Source organism: Cheilinus undulatus, linkage group 14 (genome assembly GCF_018320785.1).
Source record: "Cheilinus undulatus linkage group 14, ASM1832078v1, whole genome shotgun sequence".
Taxonomy (NCBI): Eukaryota; Metazoa; Chordata; class Actinopteri; order Labriformes; family Labridae; genus Cheilinus; species Cheilinus undulatus.
Window position 1 is genome coordinate 34,151,933 of NC_054878.1, and position 24,929 is coordinate 34,176,861.

The 24,929-nt window shown below is 39.8% G+C and overlaps 1 protein-coding gene and 1 long non-coding RNA gene across 2 annotated transcripts in view; one reads left to right on the plus strand and one right to left on the minus strand.

The window, feature by feature from the left end:
* The window catches only part of LOC121521636, a 30,669-nt gene extending 10,165 nt beyond the window's left edge, over positions 1-20,504 (minus strand). Inside the window, exons 1-2 of the long non-coding RNA XR_005992870.1 lie at positions 20,394-20,504; positions 16,384-16,514 (exon numbers count right to left, since the gene is read on the minus strand). This is a non-coding gene — a long non-coding RNA (uncharacterized LOC121521636). The remainder of the gene's footprint in view (positions 1-16,383; positions 16,515-20,393) is intronic.
* Positions 3,888-5,345, plus strand: tmem121ab (transmembrane protein 121Ab). The gene has a single exon (XM_041805753.1). It carries the CDS (start codon positions 4,107-4,109, stop codon positions 5,049-5,051), a length of 945 nt encoding a protein of 314 aa, XP_041661687.1. The 5' UTR covers positions 3,888-4,106; the 3' UTR covers positions 5,052-5,345.
* Positions 20,505-24,929: the final 4,425 nt, after the last annotated feature.

Consider the following 24,929-nt stretch of genomic DNA (forward strand, 5'->3'; position numbering starts at 1 on the left):
CTGGTCAAGAACCAGGGAAACAGTTGTTGTATGCAGAGTCTTTCCTATCTCAGCTGCTGAAGCTTGTAACTCCTTCAGAGTAGTCATAGGTGTCTTGGTGGCCTCTCTCACTAGTCTCCTTCTTGAACGGTCATTCAGTTTGTGAGGACAGCCTAAAGCAGGCAGATCTACACACGTGTCATATTCCTTCCATTTCTTGATGATGGGTTTAACTGACCTGCAGGGGGGAAGATCGGTGCATTGGAATGTTTTTCATATCAATCCCCTGACTTATACTGCTTATACAGTAACCTTTTCTCTGAGTTGCTTAAAGTGTTCTTTTGTCTTTATGGTGTAATGATAGCCAGGAATACTAATTAACCAGTGACTTGACCTTTCAGACACAGGTATGTTTATACTACCATCACTTGAGACACATTCACTACACTCAGGTGATCCCTATCTCACTAATTGTGAGACTTCTAGCACCAACTGGCTTGACCTCTGTTGAATTCAGTCTGTAACTTAAACAGGGGTGAATCTTACTGCCGTCATTTCTTTCACCTTACATACTTGTATCTAAATTTGACATGACTTTGTGTTTTCACTTACATGAAAGAGGTTTCTTTGTCATTTTTAAGTCTAAAAAGCGTATTGATATTGACAATGTTTGATTTATAAAACCCATAGAAGGATAAAACATCCAAGGGGGTGAATATTTTAAAAGGCACTGTATATCAAAAGATACATCAGGAGATAGCTAACTATTGTTTTAAGTTGCATTTCGCATACTTCACACAAATAGTCAATGTAATTGTCATGGAGAAAACTATTCAGCCCATGAAGAATAAGAAATGAAAAGCAGTGAGGAGAGCTCTGAAGGGAGCGTGTGAAAAAATAACCCTGACGCTGTCACTGTCATTTTATTCTATTATTAGAGAGAGAGATAGTGCAGAGGACAGGAAATGAGAGGTAGAGAGACAGGAATCAGCGTGTGTATCAAAGGGTCCTTTCATGCTCGGCGTATGTTGCTTTGATTCTGACCTTTTATAAAATCTTCTCTGAGTGCTGCATCTTAATGGAGAAGCAATAATATCTCAATGGAGTCCCCTTTTAGATGGATTTTTGATTTTTATACACAGCGAGAGCTTTTATAGATATTTTCAGACATACCAAAATGAGCCTTGGCAAACCAGAGATAACCTTTTTATCTATGTGCAGAGCTAGAATAAACATTTTTAATTCCTGTCTTGGTCTCTACGTCAGCTTAGATTACCCTCATTGCTGGGGTGGTGGAATATTTTGGGAGGGCTACATACCTTAGAGGCAGAAGTTTCATGGTCACTTGCTTCAGTCTGGTTATAAAAAGTGCTGCAGAGCTCTCTAAATGCTACTCATATCTGGAATTGAAATGTAGCTCAGCTGACAGAAGCACTAATGTGATTTATTTGTGTTCTGCTTGGAAGACTCAGTGACAGCAGGAGCAGATGGAAACCAACAGAAAGTATGGAGTGACAGAAAAACTTAAGCAAAAAAGTACCAAACTCTAACTAACAGCCAATTCTTCTCAATTAATATTTTAATTCCTGCTACTCCGCCTTGATTTCTTTCTATGCTAATATTTAGACATGCTGGGTTATTTATTGATGAGGCCGGTGCACGAGGTGCTGGACTCCTGCTGATGAGTTAAGCGCTCGGCATCTGTACAGTCCTTTTTTTCTTTTAATATTTCAGTAAGTGTGTAAACTTCCAGCCAGAATGGTGATGAGATGAACCAGCTGACCCAGCCTGTCACACGCTTGGAAACACACATCAGCAGGAATGCTAAAGCAGGTCGAAAAAGAAACACCTTCAGACATCATTCAACGGAAATAGTCTGTAATTGGAGACTGAGAATTGAGCTGAAACTGAAGGAAGAATAACGGGATGATTATTATGATCATTATTTCAATTCAGTTTGACAGGTTTTGATACTGGGATGTATGAGGAAGCAATAACAACAGCAGAGGCAGAATCAAGGAGTGCCCACAATTACCCAGAAATCCCAGCAGCCACCCAGGAATCTTTAAATGCACAAAAGTATAGACCAGCGCCAGCACCCATCTCCACTGTTTACTTCTTGTGTAGAATAATTGAGCACCTCATAAGGCGTATTTACAAAAAAAAAACTACAGTTTTGTTTTCATTCATAAATTTCTCATAATGAGAGAGAAATGCACTTAAAAGTGCACTTCCATGTTCACGCTGGACGCGGTCCCATGTGCACATTGGGGTCCAAGGATGCGCATGCACTCTGGCATTGCTTGAGGGATTCACATGACATAAAAAGCATTTATGAACGATGTTTGAGCATCTGAGTGAAGCATAAACAGCCTCATCTCATCAGTGTGAACACTGAGCTGATAACAACAAACCAAAAAGAAGTTTGGCATTACTGCTTTTTAAGAATTACTCAACAGTATATCCAGTCAGAATGTTCTTGATGTCTGCTATTATAATGTTTAAATAAGACTAAACCCAGGATTACTGAAATGTTGCCACCCTGTTGTGTTGCTTCATAAAGTTAAGAAATGTATACAGGAATATAACATCTGCATACTCTGAGTAAACAGTAAGAGTAAGCAAAGATTATAAAAGTGTAAATAAATGCTGTTTACTTTCACACACGCCAAAAATCCAACACCAAAAACAGCTGCCCAATTGTATTTCCATTCAGTGATACCACATTCATTCTGCCATCACAATTTCACTTTTCAGATTGGAAACTGCCAGAAATTGAACCAGTTAATGCTCAAGAAATGAACTATTTGTCATCTTTTTCCAATTTAAACTCACGTAGGAAGGATAAAGCGCTGCCAAGTTATGCTTTAAAGGGAAAGGTGGCAGAGCAGTTAGCTTCTTTATGAGACTTTAAAATTGGTTTCTACAATTCCTTGTAATAAATCCTGTATTAATTCAACTCCCTAAATTAAACTACTGGGTGTTATGGCTCCAAATATGCAGAATATAATAACGTTAGCATTGGAGCATATTAAGCCATGAATTCAGATATCTTGTGACACATCGCAGACAACAGAGAGGTAATGACATCCTGAAGCAGTCTCCCACTAACATGTGCAATATGTTCTGCCCTATCAATAGTGCAGGAGGCTTTATTTGAGCCAAGCTGACACATTACTTGGCTCCTCATATGTGAAGGGCCGTTGGCAATGAAAACTGTGTTATATGGCCCAGTAGTGCTGACAGGTTTCTTTCTCCTTCTCCTCTGCCCTCCCCCCTCCTCTCTCCTCTTTATTTCTCCTTCTTCCAGGCTGTGGAGAAGCCGGCACGTGGCAGGAGGAGGTGGGGGGAAGGATGGATCTTCAGCTCGGTGTGAGAGCATCCCCCCAGGGAAGCCGACGTCGGACGCAAGGCCTCATGGGCCGTTGACCTGCTGTCTCCGTGATTTATGGCGGCTGGGGGCCTCTGGCCACTGCAGACTCCTCTCCTCTCTCTCCTCCAATTCCCGTCACACACACCGCAGGATCACAAGGAGCCACACACACTGCACCACCGTCTACTGGAGAATCCGAAGAGGAATTCCTTGCACATGCTGAGCTGCAGCACCCCCGCTGCTTTGTACACCGGCTCGTACAAAAATAAACACCCCCATAAACATTTCTACACTGCAGCACCGTGTCCTGCAATCCCATCACATTTCCATTAGACCAAAGCGAATATTCTCCATTTGACTGTGTGTGTGGATTACTATCAGTCATGGTGTGTCAGCTGTAGAGCCCTCGGTGTAGCTGCTGCTCATGAGCAGAGGCGGATCAATGGAAGTGCGCTGAGTAACGAGGTGATGTTCCTGTTTCCACGTGGTTTGAAAGCATTCAGCAGCTAACATATCTCCGCTGACTCTACACACCACTCTGATTCTTCATCGCAATAACCGGCCTCCTCCTGGGACTATCAGTGCCGTGACTTACAGGATTGCTTTAATATCTTCTGGACGTTTTTTTTTTTCCTGTGCACACCACAGCAGGAAACCAGAGATTTGGCGTGCACACGCTCCTGTAATCTGCCTCTGGACTGCCTTACAATTGGAAACTGGGGGCTGGGAGTGAGAGCCAGCAGGTGCCCTCACCATGGTGTTGCCGCCCCCAGATAAACGCCACGTGTGCCTGACCACCATCGTCATCATGACCAGCATGGCCTTCATGGATGCCTACCTGGTGGAGCAGAACCAGGGTCCCAGGAAGATTGGGGTTTGTATAATAGTGCTGGTAGGGGACGTCTGCTTCCTAATAGTCCTGCGGTACGTGGCTGTGTGGGTTGGTGCTGAAGTGCGTACAGCCAGAAGAGGATACGCCATGATCCTGTGGTTTCTGTACATCTTCGTCCTGGAGATCAAGCTCTACTTTGTCTTCCAGAATTGCAAGGCAGACAGGAAGAGCTTGGAGACAGTAGCCCGGAAGGCATTGACGTTGTTATTATCAGTATGTGTGCCGGGTTTGTATTTGGTTCTAGTCGCTCTGGATAGTATGGAATACGTGAGAACTTTTCGAAAGAAGGAGGACATGAGAAGTCGTCTCTTCTGGGTGGCGCTGGACCTGCTGGATCTGCTTGATATCCAAGCCAACCTATGGGAGCCCCAGCGGACAGGCCTGCCCATCTGGGCTGAGGGTCTGATGTTCTTCTACTGCTACATCCTTCTGCTCATCCTGCCCTGCGTGTCGCTCAGCGAGATCAGCATGCAGGGTGAGCACATGACGCCCCAGAAGATGATGCTGTACCCAGTTCTGAGCCTCGTCACCATCAACGTGGTCACCATTCTTATACGAGGCGTGAACATGATTCTGTTTCAGGACAGCCGAGTTTCCACTATTTTCGTCGGTAAGAACGTGGTGGCCATCGCTACCAAGGCGTCCACCTTCCTGGAGTACCGCAGACAGGTGAAGGAGTTCCCCCACCCACAGAATGCCATGGCCCTCGAGCTGCAGCAGAACTCTGTGAGCCACACGCAGCCGCTGCCAAACGCCACCAGCTTGCCACATGAACCTTCGCCGGCGCAGGACGTCATCGACACATGACCGCCAGCGCTAAACTGAGCCCCATTAGAAAACTGACTGCTTTTTATGTCAGCTTCAGGAGTGGAGGTAGATAGAGAAATCAGCTGCATGACAGGATGATATTCTGCTCTTGTCATGCCCACATGAACTGCTGTGAAACCATAAAAGAGATTTTCAGCATCACCTGCCTGTCAGAACACACTAAACCTTCTCTAGACTCTGAGAGCAGCGCGGACTGTGAAATCAAGTCAAAGGTTTTTATTGTGCTATTGTGTTTTTAATTGTTTCCAATGTTTTAAAAGTTCAAACTTTTATTAAGAGACAATCCCTGCACCGACCACACGGACGGCTGACATTATGTTTGTGTAAAATGGACAGTTGGTTCCCCCTCAGTGAGTATCTTGTACTTTTTTTAAAAGGTCACATTTTTAATAGTGCATCTGTGGCATTTCCTTTGAATTCCAGCTCCAAAGGACAGAGCACTCAGCGTGAAGCACTGATGGAGAGGAGGAGCAGAGAGTGACATGGTCAGTCATGGGGGGCTAACTGTGCTGTGCAAGAGTAGGGGGGAGGGGGGGTGGTGTCAGAAGAATGCTTATCTGTCTGTGTTTGGGTTCTGCTGAGAAATGAGCTCTGTGGAAGCTGCTGCCTCGGTCAGTGTGACGCTTTACGACCAAAGGTCTGATTAAAGCACCAGAGCTCAGCACTATACCATCTACTGCAGGCATCCAAGCGTGTGTTTTACTGTGTGTGTGTGAGTGTAAGTGTGTGTGTGTCTCTCCGAGCATCCATGCCAGTCTATACAGTATGTATGCCTGCAAGCGTAGGAGTTGAACACAGGAGGTTTAGGCAGGAGCAAATTTGAGTGGTTGATATGTGTTATGACTTGCAAATGAGAAAAAATATGTTAAAAAAAAAAGCAGTATGATGGCGGTGAGATACTTTTTTGTTTCTTGTACTGTACATTCCTCTAAAACTAGCTCAAGCCTTGAAGTCAGAGAATGCAGAGATCAGAGTCCAGACAGCGCCTCACTGAAGAATTGACAAAAAATAACATAAACATACAACAGAAAATACTTTTCTGATGATATTCAGTTTATTATGATTATCATTATTATAATTATTATGATGTATATTCTTTACTTGTTGGAGGCAAACAATGTTTTAATAAAAGTATTATTACAAGAAAGATGGCGTGAGTGGGATTTCTTTCTCTGAAATGGTCCTTCTGCTTGAACAAATATTATTTCTAGCATTAAGAGGAGCATCTGCTGCTTTTGTTGGACTACACAACTGCAGCAAAGCAGCAACTGTGTTGTTTTGCATAAAAGGATTCACAGCACATAAATATTCAGGCTGAGCAGCCTCCTTCTGGACTCCGGCGGTAGTTTTCTACCCCTCAGGCTATCACATTTGGGGAAAGCAAGCAGAGAATTTGTGTTTAAAATATGATGAAAAAGTATGAAGCTTTTCTCACACTGCTCTTTTTATCACCACCATATTTTCTCTTCTGTCACAGCTAATCTTCTCTGCACTGATCTGTTATCAACTACAAACACAGCCGCCTCCTTTTTGATCTATGGGGAGTTTTCTGCTCTGACTCCCAGTGTTGTACCGGGGTCACTTTACTGTCCTCAGGTTAACGCATGTTAACTGCTGACCTCAGCACACAGACGTGCACTCTTAGACCCTGAATGGCCTCGCTCCATTAACAGTAGCTGTCAGAGAGACAAAGAGGCTGAGGATTACCAGCGGGTGACGTTTCTTCTCCTTTTACATAAGAGTTTTACAAAGATCACTGTGATTTCATTCATGGCTCTCAGAATATTTCAAAGCTGATTCTTTTTGAAGAATTGGAGCTTCTTCAAACTTACCGGACTAAAAAGACCAGAACAAACAGGGGTCTGTTTTCATTGACATGAAAGGCATATTTGAGTTCATTTCATCTCTAGTGATGCCATCATTCATTGATGTTGTCCTCATTTACAGTCAGATTAACCAAATTTTAGATACTTTCAATATCATACTGATACATCTCCAATATATAAATGATCGATAGGATTGGGAAGAACAGAGCTTCAAAAAGCCACAGATCTTCAGCCATTTTTTTAACTAAAGCTGTCATGAGAAAAAGAGAAAGAGCGCCTTCTAAATTATGCAAATACTCTGGCAATGTTTGGCTCCTGTGCATTGCTGTTTTTTTATATTTGTCACACTTAAATATTTAGTAGTATCAAAAAATGTTGATATTAAATAAAGATAGCCCAAGTTAATACAAAGTGCAGTTCTGACAAGATGATTGCCTTGACAAAAGACCTACGAGGTCTGGCTGTTGGTTCAGCCTAAAACTCCAATAATTTATTAGTATATCTAAACAAAGTTTACAGTCTGTGTATGCTGAAACCCACAGGCAAAATATCTGATGTATATATCGGCTGAAATGTTGATATCTGCCCGTACTGATATTTGACTTTTTAAGCTAATATTTGCAGATACCTGACCAATAATATTTAAAAACTGCATTTTGTATTTGCTCTGGTTTTCTTTGACTAATATTTAAATTTGTTTGGTGATGTGAAACATTTAAATGTGAAAAATATGCTAAAAAAGGGAATCAGGAAGTAGGAAAATACTTTTTCACAGCACTGCATTTGTGGAATCTAGCGCCCTGCATTATAGCCTGACAGCCGTATTCAGCATAATTATGGCCTACTTCTTATATTAAGTTAAAACTGTGCTTGGAAGGCAAGTTCCTCATGTAAGAGCATATTTGCTTACTTATTATATAGTTTTTTTTCTGCACAATATAAGAAGAAAGTCTCATAAACACTGGTTCACCTCATAAAGTTAAATAAACGCTCCGTTCCCTGTGCCGGCTGTATCGCTGCTTCAAGCTCATCAAACAGTAAATTGTTTAACCAGGCGAGGATCGGTTTGAGGCCTCCAATATCTGAACAAATCCCTCCTTTGGAATCCCTTCTGTAGAAACATATTGATCATTCTTGCCAGGAGAGTATTAAATATTTCTGAGGATGATCTCTGCAGGCATATCCAGTTCATACTTGTAGGCAGCTCTCACTTCAGCTCAGTCTCAGTAACAGTCCACCATAAGGCCTAATTACAGAGTTGTGAAATAGAAAATATTGAGCAACTTTGACGTGTAGTTTCTATGATATCTGAAGATGATTTCCTGAACAGAATTTCTTTCCATGCTGATAACTGTAAAGAACTTCATGGGTGAAGAAATGCAGTGTATTTTTAATCTAACACACATTTATGTGCTGCCCATCCTGTAAACAGAGAGTGTAACAGAAGAGTAATAAAGGGACAAATTGAGAGAGCATTGATTTCAAATATTTCCTTAGCACCAGTTATATAAAGGTAATTAAGGGTGTTACTCATAATAAAATAATGGCAGTGTACTCATCAATAAAATGCTGCTTCAATGGCGGGATCACTAAACAAGAGAGATGGGGAAAGTGGCCAAAGATCAAACTCATTTCAACATATCAAAGCAAAGCTTCATAAAGGAGAGAAATTATGAGCCAAATTTTAAATCAACACTTGTTATAAAGTGCAAGATAAAAAAGAGTAAAGTTCAGCTTTTTATCCCCACATTATTATTCTTTTTTAATCTGATCTGCATGCCCAGTGGTTTTATTCAGTTTTCCCAATCTACTCTTCAATCATAACAGGTTACTGGTACATTCACAAACTTGGCCCATATTTACACTATCTTTGTCCCGTTCCATTGTTCAATTCCAACTTCTTAAACACTTTGTAATGCTCCATTTGCTGACCACTGAGTCCAGTTCAGTTCCTGGGGGTATTCAGTTTTACTCAGCTATTTTTAAATCCTAACAGGATACCTGAGGAATCAAAACTTTTCAGAAATTAACAGTAATATTATACGAACTTCTGAAGCAAAATCTCATCATTTTCAGCCCTCTTTGGTCTCTGATATACCAACCTCCACATTTATTCCTGATTTTATTCAATTTAATTTGCTATTCTTCCATTCTATTGAGTAGCTACAAAATTCTCAAGCTTGGCAGAACTCATGGATTACAATTTTCAGGTTTTGTGGCAAAAAAATTAACATTGTTGACCTCCTGTGTTCTCTACTGTGTTTCCAGTTAAATCCTGGTTTAATTAATGGGTTCAATTTTGTTAGAAAACATTTTTTAGTCAAGTTCCACAGATATAATAGGACAGGATTTTTAAAATCTTTTTCAGGAAAAACAAAACAAGACTGTCTTATAGTTCAGACCCTTCACAGGTAAAGGTAGGAGAGGTAAGGACCAGAGACATTTAAAAGATGTTACTATGAACTTCTTATCACCGAAAAATCCAAGATAGAAACTGGAGCACACAAGGTACTTTTGCAATTTAATAGTTGCAGAGGACACACAATTAAACATGCATTTTCTCTTTATCAGATTCAAACATTTTGACTCATTTAATTCTGATGAGCAGTGCACATCCAAATGTTCATCCTTATCAAATTGCACAAGGTGGCTTATGTACTCCAGTTTCTTGTAGGGCTGAACAATTGGCAAAAAAAATCGAATTGCAATTTTTTTCCCCAATTATTGCAATTGCAATTTAATATGTGATTATTCTTGGGTTAATCTGCATATTTTTCGACAAATTCAAGCAATAAATAATTTCATAAATAAGACCATGTGTATTGCAAACAATGAAATGATTTCTGAACTAATTAATCCATAGTATCATGAATCTGAATATGGGGGTGCAACACGTTTTAAGCTATAAAGGAGGCGGCTGGGGTGGGGGAGGTGAGGCTGGCTACTAGCTGATCGCAGCTGGGCTATGACTTTCATGAAGTAACGCTAGGCTTCATCACTTTTAGATAGAATGAAAGTGCTATTTTTGCAAATGTGATGTCATTTGCTTAGTTTAAGGGCATTATCATTTTTATTTCACTCTTTTTGATTCAGAAAAACACATGTAACACAAAAGGGAGGATTTTTGGAAACCATTATAAAAAAAATTGAGTCACAATGTGCATAAAATCTCTGCTGCTGCAAAAAATTGATTTACTAAACTGTTATTTTGACACATTTCAAATTAAAGAAATAGTTCAACTTCCGTGATTTGAAAATTGCAGCAGGCAAAATTGTGATTTAACCTTATTTGGGATTAATTGCCCAGCCCTAGTTTCTTCCTTGGATTTCCCTGTGATATGGATTTTTTTCAGGTTTAGTGGCAGGAGTTTAACTTTTGGGATCATTTTTGGACACCCAATGATATGATAACCTGCATGCCAAATTCTTGATGTAATTCAGTTTACTTTAACATCTTTCCAAACACAATATACTAATTGAAACTAAAATAATTTTCTGTCTGGTTTTGAAGCACACCTTCAACTTTTTTGACACCTCTGTGGCTTAAATATGCCAACATACACTATATAGACAAAAGTATTCAGCCACACCTGTTAGTTATTGAATTCATGTGTTTCAAAAAGAGTAATTGCCACAGGTATACAGAATTAAGTACCCATCCATGCAAACATTTGTGATATAAAATGGGTCATTCTGAAGAGCTCAGTAACTTCAAGTGTGGTACTGGATGCCACCTTTGCAAAAAACAGTTAAATATCACCCCTGCTGGATATTCCACAGTCAACTGTATGTGATATTAGAAAGTGGAAGCGTTGAGGAACAACAGCAACTCAACATCAAAGTGGAAGACCACATAAAAGCACAGAGTGGGGTCCATGACTGCTGAGTGCATAAAAGTCACCAACACAGCTGAAGAGTTCTGAACTTCCACTGAAATTAATGTAAGCACAAAACCTGTCAGTGGGAGCTTCATGGAATGGGTTTCCATGGCTAAGCATCACCAAGTCCAATACCAAGCATCAAATGAAGTGCTGTGAAGCGCATCAGCACTGGACTGTGAGGCAGGGGGAGCATGTTCTGTTTGGCAGTCATATGAGCCGGAGAATGTTACCAGCCTGACTGCATTGTGCCAAATGTGAAGTTTGGTGGAGGAGGGTTAAAAGGTATGGGACTTTTTTGCAGGGTTTGGGCTAGGCCCTTTGCCTCCAGGGAAGGGCAGTCTTAATGCTTCAGCAAACCAGGACACTTTGGGCAGTGCTATGCTTCCAACTTTGTGGCAACAGTCTGGGGAAGGCCCTTTTCTATTCCAACATGACTGTTCCCCAGTGCACAAATCAAGGACTATAAAGACATGGTTTGATGAGTTCAGACATCAGACTTTAACCCCATCAAGCACCTTAAGGACGAACAAAAATGGAGATAGCAAGCCAGACTATCAACCTATGGTAAAACAAATCTACAAAAAACTTTCAACCATGATATTCATGATCATATGATCCTAATTATAACCAAATGAAAATACTAGACTTATATGTCAGTTCATTTTAAAGCTTTTGAAACATTTCTGAGGATAGGTGTAAAGAAGTAGAGTTTTTTTTTTTTAATAACTGACAAAACAACTTTCTAGCCGATGATTAAAAACATATAGCAACGGCCATTAAAATGCAACATTCACATAACCTGCATATAAATGATCTCCCCATCTGATATTCATCTCTCTCCCTCTGCTTTTTGCTCTGCCATGTTTACTTGTGGTTTTCACTGAACATCGAATGGTGAAGATGACAGTCATTTGTTTCACACTGCAGTAGATCTGGGCTTCATTTTCATTAACCAAGGCAGAATCCTACAAAAGCACTCCCCCATATGCTGCACTCAGTCCTCCTGCAACTGGTGTGCTACTCCTGCCCAGAGAGCGTTTTGCTCTGCCAAACGGCATCTGGCTCCCCTAACAACGTCCTGCTCACAGCACATCAGCATCTTCCTCTCTACCCAGTACTGTACTGACCCAAATCTAATACTTGTTCAAGATCTAGACTTTTCAACACCAGAATAAATTTGCAAAAAAAAAAGACAGGGCTGCTTCACTGCAAGTAAAAAGAACCACTCACGATAAGCTGCAACTCAAAGATGAACTGACAGTTAGTCTGCTGTCTTACCATAAGTACATGGAATATGGAACAATATAACAATATGTGAACAGCCATACCCACACATGGTCTAAATCAGCAGAGTATGCTGTTTTTAAACCAGACTTTCTCAGTAAAGATGCTTATTTTCACTCATTTATTTTTGTGGAATCTTGATGACTCATTATTAGATATCACATTTAAATTTTCAATATGGCAAGTCCAGTCCCCAGAGGTTTTGATACAAAAAAATCTGTCTGGTTTTGAAGCAAAGTTTCAACTTTTTTGACCCTTTATTGACCTTGAATAAATCAACCTACGCACCAAGTTGAATTCCTGGTATTATTCGCTTGTATCCTCCTACTCCTCGGCCTTTCAGGACACTGGAAAATCACAACCTTGGCAGATCTTCATAGCAATTTCTGTCTGGTTTTTGAAGCAAAGTGTCAACTATTTTTTCACCCCTTGACCCTGTTATACTAACCAATGAATTCAGTTCAATCCTGATTATAGTCACGTCAACTCTGCTTGGAAAATGTGGACTTTCTGTCAGTGTTTTTGACAAGAGTCTGAACTCTTTGACTCTTTTTATGCCCTGACATGCTGTTGAATTCCTGATGTCATTCAGTCAGCAATTTTTTTTAAAAAAGATTATTTTTTGGCTTTTTGCCTTTATTTAGACAGGACAGCAGAGAAGAGACGGGAAATATGAGGAGAGAGAGTAAGAGGAAGACATGCACAAACAGCGCCAAACAGGGAATAGATCCTGTGAACAGTGCATTGAGGACTATCGCCTCTGGATATGGGAACCTGCTCCATCCACTGAGTTACACTGGTGCCCAGTCAGCAAATCTTCAAGTCTTAAAGGGTACTGAAAGAATGGCATTTTGGAGGAATGCCATTCTTGAGATTCTGTTTTACTGTTTACATTCAGATTTAGTCTGTAATATCATCTAAAGCTGCCTTAAGATTGTGTGCACTACATAACAAAAAGTATAACCTTCTACCACAGCATTATCCAAACAGTTGATTGAGGCTAGCATCAATCACAATCTAACCCACAGGCCCTCCTTAAAGTGGCCAAACACACAAACACTTTATGAACAAAGGTATTGTATTCAAATATATAGACTCTAATATGGAGTTGGCCCAACTCTTGCAACTCTAACAGCCTCTACTTTTCTTGGAAAACTTTCCACTAGATTTTGGAGTGCATCTGTGGGAATTTGTGCCCGTTCATTTTGTAGAACATTTATGAGGTCAGGCATTGATATTGGACAAGAAGGCCTAACTCCAGTTAATCCCAAAGGGCTCAATGGGGTCAAGGTCAGAGCTCTGAGCGGGCCTTTCAAGTTCTTTAAAACCAAACTCATCAAACCATGTCTTTAGAGTCCTTGATTTGTGCACAGGGGCACAGACATGTTGGAATAGAAAAGGGCCTTCCCCAAACTGTTACCACAAAGTTGGAAGCATAGCACTGTCCAGGATGTCTTGTTATGCTGAAGCATTAAGGTTGTCCTTCACTGGAGAAAAAGGGTCTAGCTAGCCCAAACCCTGAAAAAAAGTTCCATACCTTTAACCCTCCTCCACCAAACTTCACAGCGGCACAATCCAGCCAGGCAGGTAACATTCTCCGGTCTATATGACTGCCAAACAGAACATGCTTGCACTGCTCCACAGTCCAGTAATAATGCACTTTACACCACTCCTTCCAATGCTTAGAATTGGACTTTTTGGATGCGAGGCTTGGATGCAGCTGCTCGGCCATAGAAAACCAGTCCATGAAGCTTCAGCTGCACGGTTGTTGCGCTGACATTAATTCCAGTGGAAGTTCAGAACTGTGTTGGTAACTTTAATGCACCATGAGCCTTAGCAGTCGTTGACCCTGCTGATTTTACGTGGTCTTCTGCGTCGAGGCCTGAGCTGCTGTTGTTCCTAAATGCTTCCACTTTCAAAAATTATCACTTACAGTTGACTGTGGCATACAATGACACAAGTTCAGCACACCCAGTATTAGCTCTAAATTCTTGTTTTAATTCCCAGAAATGCAGAAAAAATGTTGCAAAATTCTTGTTGAATTTCCTCAGTGCTTTCTCTGTTTCACATACAGCATCTCCAGGTTTGAATACATGACAGATGATCTGGTGTTTTCCTGAAGCTTCTGCACTTATTGGATACTTTTTGTCATCAAAGTATGAAAGATTGTGTTGCTTAAAACACATGGTATCAAAAGGCATTTGAAACTTTGAAAAATGCATATTGTAATTTGGGCTTATTGTTTTGTGCTCATTTACTTCTTCAGTTTTGCCTCATTAATTGTCAGTCTTCACATGCCAGTGTTTCCCCCCTAGCAAAAAAGGGACCATAGAGAGAACGGACAAAACAAAAGCTAGTCAATGATAACTTGTATAATAAACTGTCAAAAGAGGAAAACATCACTTGTGCATGATGCTTTCAAGCCCTGTGCTATAAAAATTCTATTAAATGAGCTTTTAAGACTGCAGAAATGCACATTAATTCAAAAAGCTGCGATTAGGCTGTTTACTGTCAATCACCTGTCAACCACATGAAGGCAGAGAACTCTTCTCTATAAACAACCCTTCGACTTTTTGTCACCTTACTGACTTCTCTGTCACATCCAGGTCTCTATATTTAGCACCTCCTTGTTAGCAGCACCTAATGCAGATTTTATTCTTCACCACATAAACAACAATTTTCCATCCATCCATCTATTATCTATGCCCCTTATCCAGTACCAGCTTATGGCATAGGTAGAGCTGATCCCAGCTGCCGTTGGGTAAAAGGTGGGGTACAACTTGGAAAGGTCACCAAGTCATCACAGTCTTAGATTTAGAGACAGATAAAGATTCAAGCTCAAGTGCACACCTATGGACAATGTAAAGCAGCAGTCAAATGATACTGGACTTTCAAGGCCAATACAGATTGTTAGAAGTTCATGAAACTGATCAGGGCTGAATGATTTTGGAAAATAATCTAATAGCAATTTTTTTCTCCAATATTGCAATTGCGATTTGATGTGCAATTATTCCTTAACTCTCTTTTATTCCTAAACAAAGACTGAAAAAGTCTTTAAAATAATCTATGATGATTTGGACTCGTATAGCAAACTGGATATGATTGGTGCATTGAAGGTTTTTGTAATTCTAATATTCAATAAGAAAGAAGTACAAAAATTAAGGTAGGTTAAGGTATTTTTTATAGACTATTCTAAAAACAAACTGGCACTTGAATGACTGCATGATGTGTCATGCATAGCATCTCTGCCACAAAAAAAAGTTTAAAACATCTATTTTGACACAAATTTCAGGTCAAAGAAATATTGCACCTTGCGATTTCAAAATTGCGGCAGGCCATATTGCGATTTAGTGTAAATATTAATAACTGCAAAATATATGTGTTTCTTGTCAAAGAGGTCCTGACTAAATTAATTTCATCAGCGATCTGTAAAATAAAATGGCAATACAGATAATCTTGGCCATGATAATGGTCCAGTCCAATATATGGTCAACCTCTAATTTAGGTCTCTGTTGACTGTAGAAGAAAGCTTTAACCTTGAAAAGCCAGTGGATTGGCCATATTCAACGTCTGTCATCAGACGGACCCATCTTGCAAAGATGAAATGCTTGTCCACAGTCAGAGAATAACTGGGCAAATCAACATCATTTCAGGTGGAAGATGTTGTAACTATGGGCATGGTTTCATTGTACACAAGCCTATAAACTACAGTGTATGGATGTAGCTTTGGGGGTAGTGGCAAACAACCACAGTTCAGTCAGGACCATTTTGTCAACAAACACATGATTTACAATCATACATTTTTCTCTTTATTAGCAGTTATTAATTGGCTCTCGTTGTTGTTATTTGTTTTTAGCTGTTCTGGGATTCCTCTGCCCCGCCACAAATCTATATGGAAAGCATCAATGCATTTTCCTGCTCTACCTGTCCCTACCAAGGAAAGCCTGAGGCAAGGAGAGAAGCAGCAATAAATCCTGAGCACCAATGACAACAGAATGACACTGATTAAGCCAGATATAGCAAAGAGGAGGAGCTGGGGTGGAGGAGGGTTGCAAAAAGAGGGCTTACAAAACATCAGCTGATCTAAAATAAATGGCAGTGCTTGACTCTATGGCCTGCCTGAACTAACACTATACAGTCAGTTAGTACTCCATTAAGATTGTACAAACAGAAAGACAAACAGAGAGTTTTTCCAAGGTTCTGCCATTCTCAAACAGAGTATGTGGTGTTGCCCAGATGGATGTGAAATAAGTGCCATGCTATGGATATGTGAAACACTCAACCTGACATGTCAGGTTGAGGAAGGGTTAGGGTAAGTACCTGGGGAGAGCCCACACATGCACAGGGAGTGCCTGCAAATTCCACACAGGAAGGCCCTGTCTGCTGGGGATATGAATCAGGATCCTTCTTTCTGTGTGGCGACGGCGCTAACTGCTACATTACAGGGCAGCCTGCAACATAAAAAAGTAGATTAAAGACATCTAATTACACACCTCATACACCACAAAATGATTTCTCAAATGTAAATAAGCAATGGTCTAAATGTAGAAATGACACTTGGTATTATGTTTGAACTCTCATAAAACCACTGAGGCAGCATTGTGATGTGACAAAGTGAGAGTATTCAGAGCCGGTGATGACAGCTAATGGCCTGGTTGGCTCTGCTGCGCCTCACATTATTAAATCTCTCTTACTCTGTCCAAACAGCGCACCCAGCAGATTTTTTTTCCTCAAAGGAAAGGAATAAAGATCCAACGTTTAATTAAAATGTGCCTCCCCAGTATGAATAAGAGCCACAGAAACAGTCCGGAGCATTCTTTAAAATCTTTTTGGCCAAGACTGGGACCAAATCCCTGTTGTAGTCTAGATCTGGGCTCATTGTTAGGCTTACAGCATTAGCCACTGTGCTCTGAATAAATCTTGTCAGGCAAAGTGGTTGAAAAGGGGGCAACTAAATGGTAAACTTGGGAATAGAATAAATGACCTGTGGCTGCTTGTGCAACAGATCACCTTTTGGAGACCCTGCGAGTGAGGGACTCATCCATAAATCAGCAGGAATGTGATTTACGAATGTTACTGTGCTCTCTCCATATGTAAGAATACGGTAAAAGAGCTTTTTTCTCTCACTGCCTGAGATTTACTGTACACCCATGACTTCCTGGAGCACTTAGTTTCAGTGTAATTAAATCAGAAACAATCAAATGAGGGCGGCGTTTACACTGGTACACACCCCCTTTTACCCACACTTTGGATTTGCTGACTTGAAGGAGTTTGTCCACTCAGTTACTCTGATTCGCGCTTGTTAGTAAATGTCTCTGTTCTCTCACTGTAATCACATTGTTGGCTACACACCATTTCAACTGTACTACCCACCGTGCACAGTAATCTATATGGAAATAGCTCTTTGACTGAGCTTCTATCACAAAACTGCAGCACATTTGTTGTTCACCCAAGGCCCTGTTTAAAAAAAAGCAACTTGCAGTCCAAAAAAGTTAGATTTCTGAAGCCAAATGTTTCTACTTTCATGGCTGAAGACATTTGTTTTAGAGCAGAGGTTCAGAGAGGAACACACATCAAAGTAGAAGTTTACTGCTGCATGGGGGAGTGAGTAAGCTCACTACAACACAAGCTCTGCCATCTTTAACCTCATAGCAGTGTTTTAGGGATGTAACAATACACTCAACCTACACTGTTACACACTACACAGACAAAAGTATTTGGCCACACCTGCTTATTATTGAACTCAGGTGTTCCAGTTGGATATGTCAAGCACCAGTCTCCATATGCAAACTGAAGGGCTCAGTGACTCCAAGTGTGGTCCTGTGATGGATGCCACTTTTGCAAGAAGACAGTCTGTGAAATTTCATTTCTGCTGGATATTCCACACTAAACTGTGCGTGATATTAAAAAGTTGAAGCATTTAGGAAGAACAGCAACTCAGCCATGAAGCAGAAGACCACGCAAAACCACAGAGCAGGATCAATTTCATTTTCAATTTCAAATTCCATTTACGGCAACTGACGTAGATGATCAGCTGGGCTGATCAGATCAAATTGCCGATTGCCGATCAATTAAAAATGCTTGGTATCGGCCCCGATCAGATACATGTGATCAGGATCGGGACATCCCTGGTCTCAGTGTATTGGTCTATATTCCAAATATAGGCTTTTTGTATGTTTAAAAACCTGCTTCAGCCCTGCTCAGAACGAGCTGTTTCTGTGTCTGTGCCCTGACTCTGCCCCTCTCAAGAAATGGATGTGGCTTAATGGATGTGGCTCTCCTGATCCTCCTCTCAGCTGATTGGGATCTTTCTTCCACGCAGGGGAGGGCCAACTGAGCCTAGGAGCAGTACTAACTCCCCATATGACATCATGAGGGGAAAATCGGAGAACGTCTTGTTTCAGCACACATTTTCTGAAAGGTGGCGAAAGAGAGGGCTGAAGGGACTGGATTTTTCTGGTACTTCAGGGGATTGTAGACGGACCAAGGTAACATATTTTTGTTAGAAAAGCCTGAAAAAGGGAGCGCAGATGGTCGAGTGGTTTAAGGCGCTACCCATGTACGCGGGCGGCCCGGGTTCGAATTCGGCCTGTGGCCCTTTACCGCAGGTCTCTCCCCACTCTCTTCCCTGTTTCCAAGTCTATCCACTGTCCTTCCTCTATGAGATAAAGGCATGAAAAGGCCCAAAAATAAATCTTTAAAAAAGAAAGAAAAGCCTGAAAAAGTAATTTTTGCATAATATATGTCCCCTTTAATGAGAATTTTTAACCTTGTCACCAGTTAATCTGACACCAGATGTGTACATCAGAGAGAAAATAAATGATTAAAAGGTGGCATAAGTTAAAATATCTGTCTGTTTTCTCACGTGTGTGACTTAAAAAAAAAAAAAAATCAAACAATCAATATATTTCTAAATTTCTATGATTTTTAATAATTGTAAATGACCCCTTGGGCCCACCTACACTACTTCTGGGGGCCACCAGTGGGCCCCAACCCACATTTTGGGAAGCACTGCTCTATAGAATGAATAGGCACAAAAACATTCCAAAATCTTGTGGGATTCCTTTCAAGAAGAGTGGAGGGTTTTTATTAGCAACAGTCCCGTTACTTCCATCAAGGCTCATTAAAACGTCATGCTCCGAACATGTTTTCATCAGGGGCGTAGTCACGTTAACTCAGGCTGACAGATCTCAGCACAGCCTGAGCAGACCAGTGGTTAAAGAGTCTCTGACTTTCATTATCTAATAGGCGAACTGTTCAGCCAGATAGCTATATTTAAACTGAGAGTGATACACTTAAAATATCAGGCACTTTAAAGTACTTATCTGAAGCACTTTTCAAACCTTCAGAACACATTTAAAAAGCATTTTTTAGAATTTCAATGAGCCCTGTCCGATCTTATCAGGATTGTTTAAAAATTCTAATAAAGATATGAGTTGAAGTGAACATGACTAAACACTTATGAATCACTTCATAGGCTCTTTGCAGATGACGTCACAAAATGCTACCAAAAGGCCATGGTTTGAACTGTTTACAAATATGCCAAGCATTCAAAGATAAATAAAAACATGATAGATTTTCAAGCTACTTTTGTATCCAAAATTTAGTAAAATATTCACCACCTCTACATCTCATTGCTTGCTTTCTCTTAATCACAAAGAGATTAACATTAACCAAATTACTTTGTGATTAAGAGAAAGCAAGCAATGAGATGTAGAGGTAAGCTTAACTGTCCTAAGAAGGACTATTTTCTACGATATCTGAGCAGGCTTATGGACATTTATCATCATACTTGAACCGCAGGCAGTGTCATAGACACACAAGATAGGCCTGAAGCATTTTCTAACGTTGCAGAATTACCCATTATTAAATAACCATTAATATTTACTCTAGAGGAAGGACACATAATTAAGCTGATGTGCTCCTCAGTGTTTAGTAGATATTATTTAATTTTAAGCACAGTCTTTTTCCAGTTTAAGCAAAGCAGATGTAATCAACGAGACTAATTAAAAACACCTGGGTGTGTGCTGAGCCTTGCTGCTTTAAAAATAGCAGCTAATTGCATTTAACATTCTTGTATTCATAAAGCAAACCAGATACTCCATGCTAACCCTCAAACCTTCTCAGTTCTACAGGTGTATTTTCTAACTATTGGAGAGGCTCAGCTAGCTAAACTAACTTTAAGCTAGCTCCTACTCCTCACACATTCATGAACTTGACCAGACAGAACTAGCAGCTAGCTGCTTATATACGGCATTAGCAGCTAAACAGGGAGGTAGCTGCTCTAAGAGTTAGTGGAAACGTCAGCAGAGAGAGAAGACTTGACTTACATTTGTCAGGAGGCTGTAATCCTGACTCCACATAGGTGCTCATGTTACTTCCTGGTTGCTTCATCTGTGGCTAGCTTGTTTGGTTGTAATGAATCAATTTAGTGTTTCCAGGTTGTCACTGCCCCCAAGTGACCAAAAACTAATGACTAAGCCTTATAAAGGCCAGAGGTTACAATCAGGTGAAAATGATAGTCCATTTCTATGGAAGTCCATCTCTGTAAAATACAAAGAAACAAATGTGAAAGTAAGGCAATTCTAGAAAAAGAAAACCATGAGATAAAAAGTCATAATTATGATATAAAAATCCAAATTATTAGATTAAAAAGTCATGAGATAAAAAGCCAAAATTATCAGAATAAAGGTCATAAATATGAGATAAAAAGTCATAATTATGATATAAAAATCCAAATTATTAGATTAAAAAGTCATGAGATAAAAAGCCAAAATTATCAGAATAAAGGTCATAAATATGAGATAAAAAGTCTTAATCATGTGATAAGAAGTTATACTTATTGGACAAAAAGTCATAGTTATGAGATTTAAAGCTAAAATTATGAGGTGAAAATTATGAAATGAAGTCTTTTTTTATTACCTAAGATCCACATTTGTCTTTTTTAAGAAGCAGAAATGGGCTTCCATACATTTATGACTCTTAAGAACCAAAGAAAAGAAAATAGAAGAAAGTCAGGCAATTATAAAAGAAATTAAATCAAAATAATGATTTAAAAAGTCATAATTGTGACATAAAATGTCAGATAAATTATGTACTTTCTCATAAAGTTTACTTCAGATGTCATAAGTATAATTTACTTTCTCATGATTCCGTTTTTTACTCTCATAGTTATGCCTTTTTTATCTGATAATTTTGACTTTTTATCTCATAATTATGACTTTATATTTCATAATTGCAACTTTTTTCTTATAATTTTGACTTTTTATCTCATTATTTCGACATTTTACTGTAACATTAGGTCCTTTTTATCATACTTTCAACTTTTTTATCATAAGTATAATCTCATCATTTTTAACTATTTCATCATAATTATAACTTATCTATTATATTTTGACTTATTTACTCATAATAAGGATTTTTATCTCATAATTTCTTCTTTTGTCTTATAATTAGTGCATTTCATCTCATTTTCTCTACTTTTCACCATGATTATGACCTTTATCTTACAATTTTGAACTTCTTTTCTCATAAATATGCTTTCTTTCTCATAATTTCAACTTTTTTCATGATTATGATTTACTTTCTTATGACTTTGATTTTTTTTATCTAATAGTTTCAACTTTCTGCAGAGTACACATTTAAAATGGAGACTGTTCACACAGACACATCATGGTTTCAGCCAATAGCCATGTGTGGGTAGGTGCAATTCAACTGTACTTCTCAACCCTTGTCTTTCACACATACCCTAAACTGAGGATTTTTACAAGCACTTACGCCAGTCATGTGTGAAACAAGAACCCTTCTTACATGACATGAAAAAGCCTGCATTGTGGTAGTTTTGGAGGCTAATCTAAAACGAAGAGTCATAAAGCCTGGGGGACTCATCTTTCAAGCACCCCTTGCAGCACAGCAGGGGGTCCACAGGTAAAACCCCTGTGAAGGGCACACAACTCTTCTCCCACCACTAAAAGGATGATAGGAGCCCTGCTCTCATCCTAAAGTTGATCCTTGATGGCACAAGGCTTTTCACTTGCTGGAGACACACCCAACCTTGGAAGAAACATTAACCTCTGCTTAATCCTGGACCGCTGGGACGTCAGTCTCTGAACACAAGTGATCACAAGTAAGAGGCTTTGTTAGGGTAGACGTAGCTTTAAGAAGTATTTTATGTGCAATTCTTGAAAGCTGTATTTGTCTTTTCCCTGTTTATGTGATGTTGATTTTACTTTGCTGTGTCCATTTATATCCAGTCAGAGCAATCTCCCACACAAACACTAGCGTGACCGCTGTAGAATCAGAGTCTGGCCTCTGGGTTTCTGTGTGATGAAGTTACTAGTTTGTGGATTCTGTAGCCACACCAGGGAGCTTTCTTTATTCTCAGTCCACTATCTTTAAAGTCGCACCTTCAAATGAATTAAATACCTATATTTATTAATTATCCATGATATTGGTATTTAAGATTTAACTCTAAGACTGATTTTTGCTCATTTTTGTTTGCCTGTTTTTAGGGTTGTGCCCCGTTATTTATTTACCAGAAAGGGACAACACAGAATATGACATGAGCTTAATAGAGTATATCCACTTAAATCATTCAGCAAGTTTTACAAAGCAAGCTTCACTTACTAAGAAGGTTGTATGCCATTTTAATTATGAATAATAATACAGTGATTTATGATCATGACATCTAAAGGAACCAAGCTATGTATCTGAGTCAGCTTTAGTGTTTTAATTCAAAATTAGAGCTGATTCCGAATGAAAATCTATATTTCAGGCTATACAATAAATGCAAACCTTGGACTCTTTCCAGCACTAATGTGTTCTTCCTTGTAATGATGAATGTCTGCAGAATAGCCCGACAAAAGTCAACACAGTGCTCAGCGATCTATGGCACGCTACACATCCTCTCTAACCTTGATTAAAGGGCTTCATGCATGAGTCCGTTATCAGAACTATCAGTCTCCATTGCAGGCTGTCAGCTTCACCAGGGCCGCCTGCTTAATATTCATACACACAAAAGATAAGACAGTGCTGTGTTACCTTCATGAACCGGACAGCGTGCGCTGAATGGATTAATCACCGAGCCACAAAGCACAGGGGAGCTGAGTGTCATAAACTTGTAAGCATAAATGAAAGCTGAGTATGCATCATGCTAAAAAAAAAAAAATCCCTCTGTTAGGTGAGAAAACAGCTGACTGTCCTCGGAGTTTAAGGCTTAATTTGAATGCTATTTTTAAAGAGGCTTTATTAGAGCCTGCGGGTGCTTAAAAGCCCCCTAAAATAGCCAATGACCACAGGTACCAGCTCTGATAATGTCACTATCCTCATCATTATTCAGTTTATTTTAATTTCATTGAGTTATTAAAAAAATGCAGAGGTTTTAAATATCAAGGAAAGGTCAGTGCACCACTTAAGGATTGTGAACCATTCAGTGAGAGACTTTAAATGGACTCAGTCAGTGGATGGTTGAATAAAAAAGGCAGATTCAAAGAGAGAACCTTTTCTGAAAATGAATGGAAGTAATATGATTATAGAAGTGTTCTCTGACAGTCTCTATTTGATTTAAAAAACATGAACTCTGGGTTTAGTTCGCAATATTGTCAAAGTGGACAGTTTTTACTCACGACTTTCTGTGCAGATCTCGACCTGATTCAAATGCCATCAGACTAAGAATGTTTAATGGGCAGGGGCAAAATTAATAAAAAGGTCACTTGCAGATTGAAGTAGGGCACCAACACACAAAAGTTGTCCTACATTTAAAGTGAAATGGTTTGAAACCCTGGTTAGGATGAATTGTTTTATATCAATGAATTATATCTACACTATAATAAACCAAAGACCCCACTTTATTTCTATTTCCACATCTGGACACGTGCCCTTTAAGAAGCACTTTATCAGGTTTCTTCCACTGAAAGGGCACTCTGGGCAGCACTTAATCCATTTGGTCCTCTGAGAAGAACTTTATCATGTTTGGTCCACAGAAACGGGTCTGTAAGGCACAGTGTAGTCTACACCCTAAATTGCACTTTATCTCATGTGGTCCACAAAAAGCACCCCCTGCAGGGAACTTCATTACTTTTTGACCTCTGAGAGGACAACCTGGAGAGCCCTTTGTCACCTTTCTATTGTGAGAGGGAATCTGGTGGACACTTTGTCCTATTTGACCTCTTAAGCGCTCCTGGAGGGCACTTTATCATTTTTTTTTTTCTCTAAGAGGGCGACCTGGATGGCACTATCACATTTTGTCCTAATAAGGGGCAACCTGAAGGGCCCTTAATTACCATTTGTGCTCTTAAGAGGGCGACCTGGTGTACACGTTATCATTTTTTGTCATTTTGAGCAGTCCTGGAGGCCACTTTATCATTTTTTTCTTTCTCTGGTGGGCACTTACCATTTTTTGTCCTTTAAGGGGCAACCTAGAGGGCACTTTATAACTTCGTGTTCTTCAAGAGGACCACCTGGAGAGCACTTGGTTCTCTTTTGAGGGGGTCCTGAGGGGCACTTTATCAATTTTTTTTCCATACCAGGAAGATCTCGTGGACACTAACCCTTTGTTTCTGAGGGGGTGACCTAGAGGGCACTTTATCACTTTCTGTCCTCCGAGAGCTCGGACTGGAGGGCACTTCATCACTTTTTGCCCTCTAAGAGGGTGACCTGTATGGCACTTAATCACCTTTTGTCCTATTAAGTGGCAACCTGGAGGGCTCTTCATTACTATTTGTGCTCTTAAGGGGGTGACTTGGTGGACACTTTATCAGTTTTTGTCCTCTGGGAGCCTGACTTGGAGGGCGCTTTATCACTTTTGTCTTTTAAAGGGGTAACCTCGAAATCATTTTATTACTTTTGCTTTCTGTTTGAATGACTTG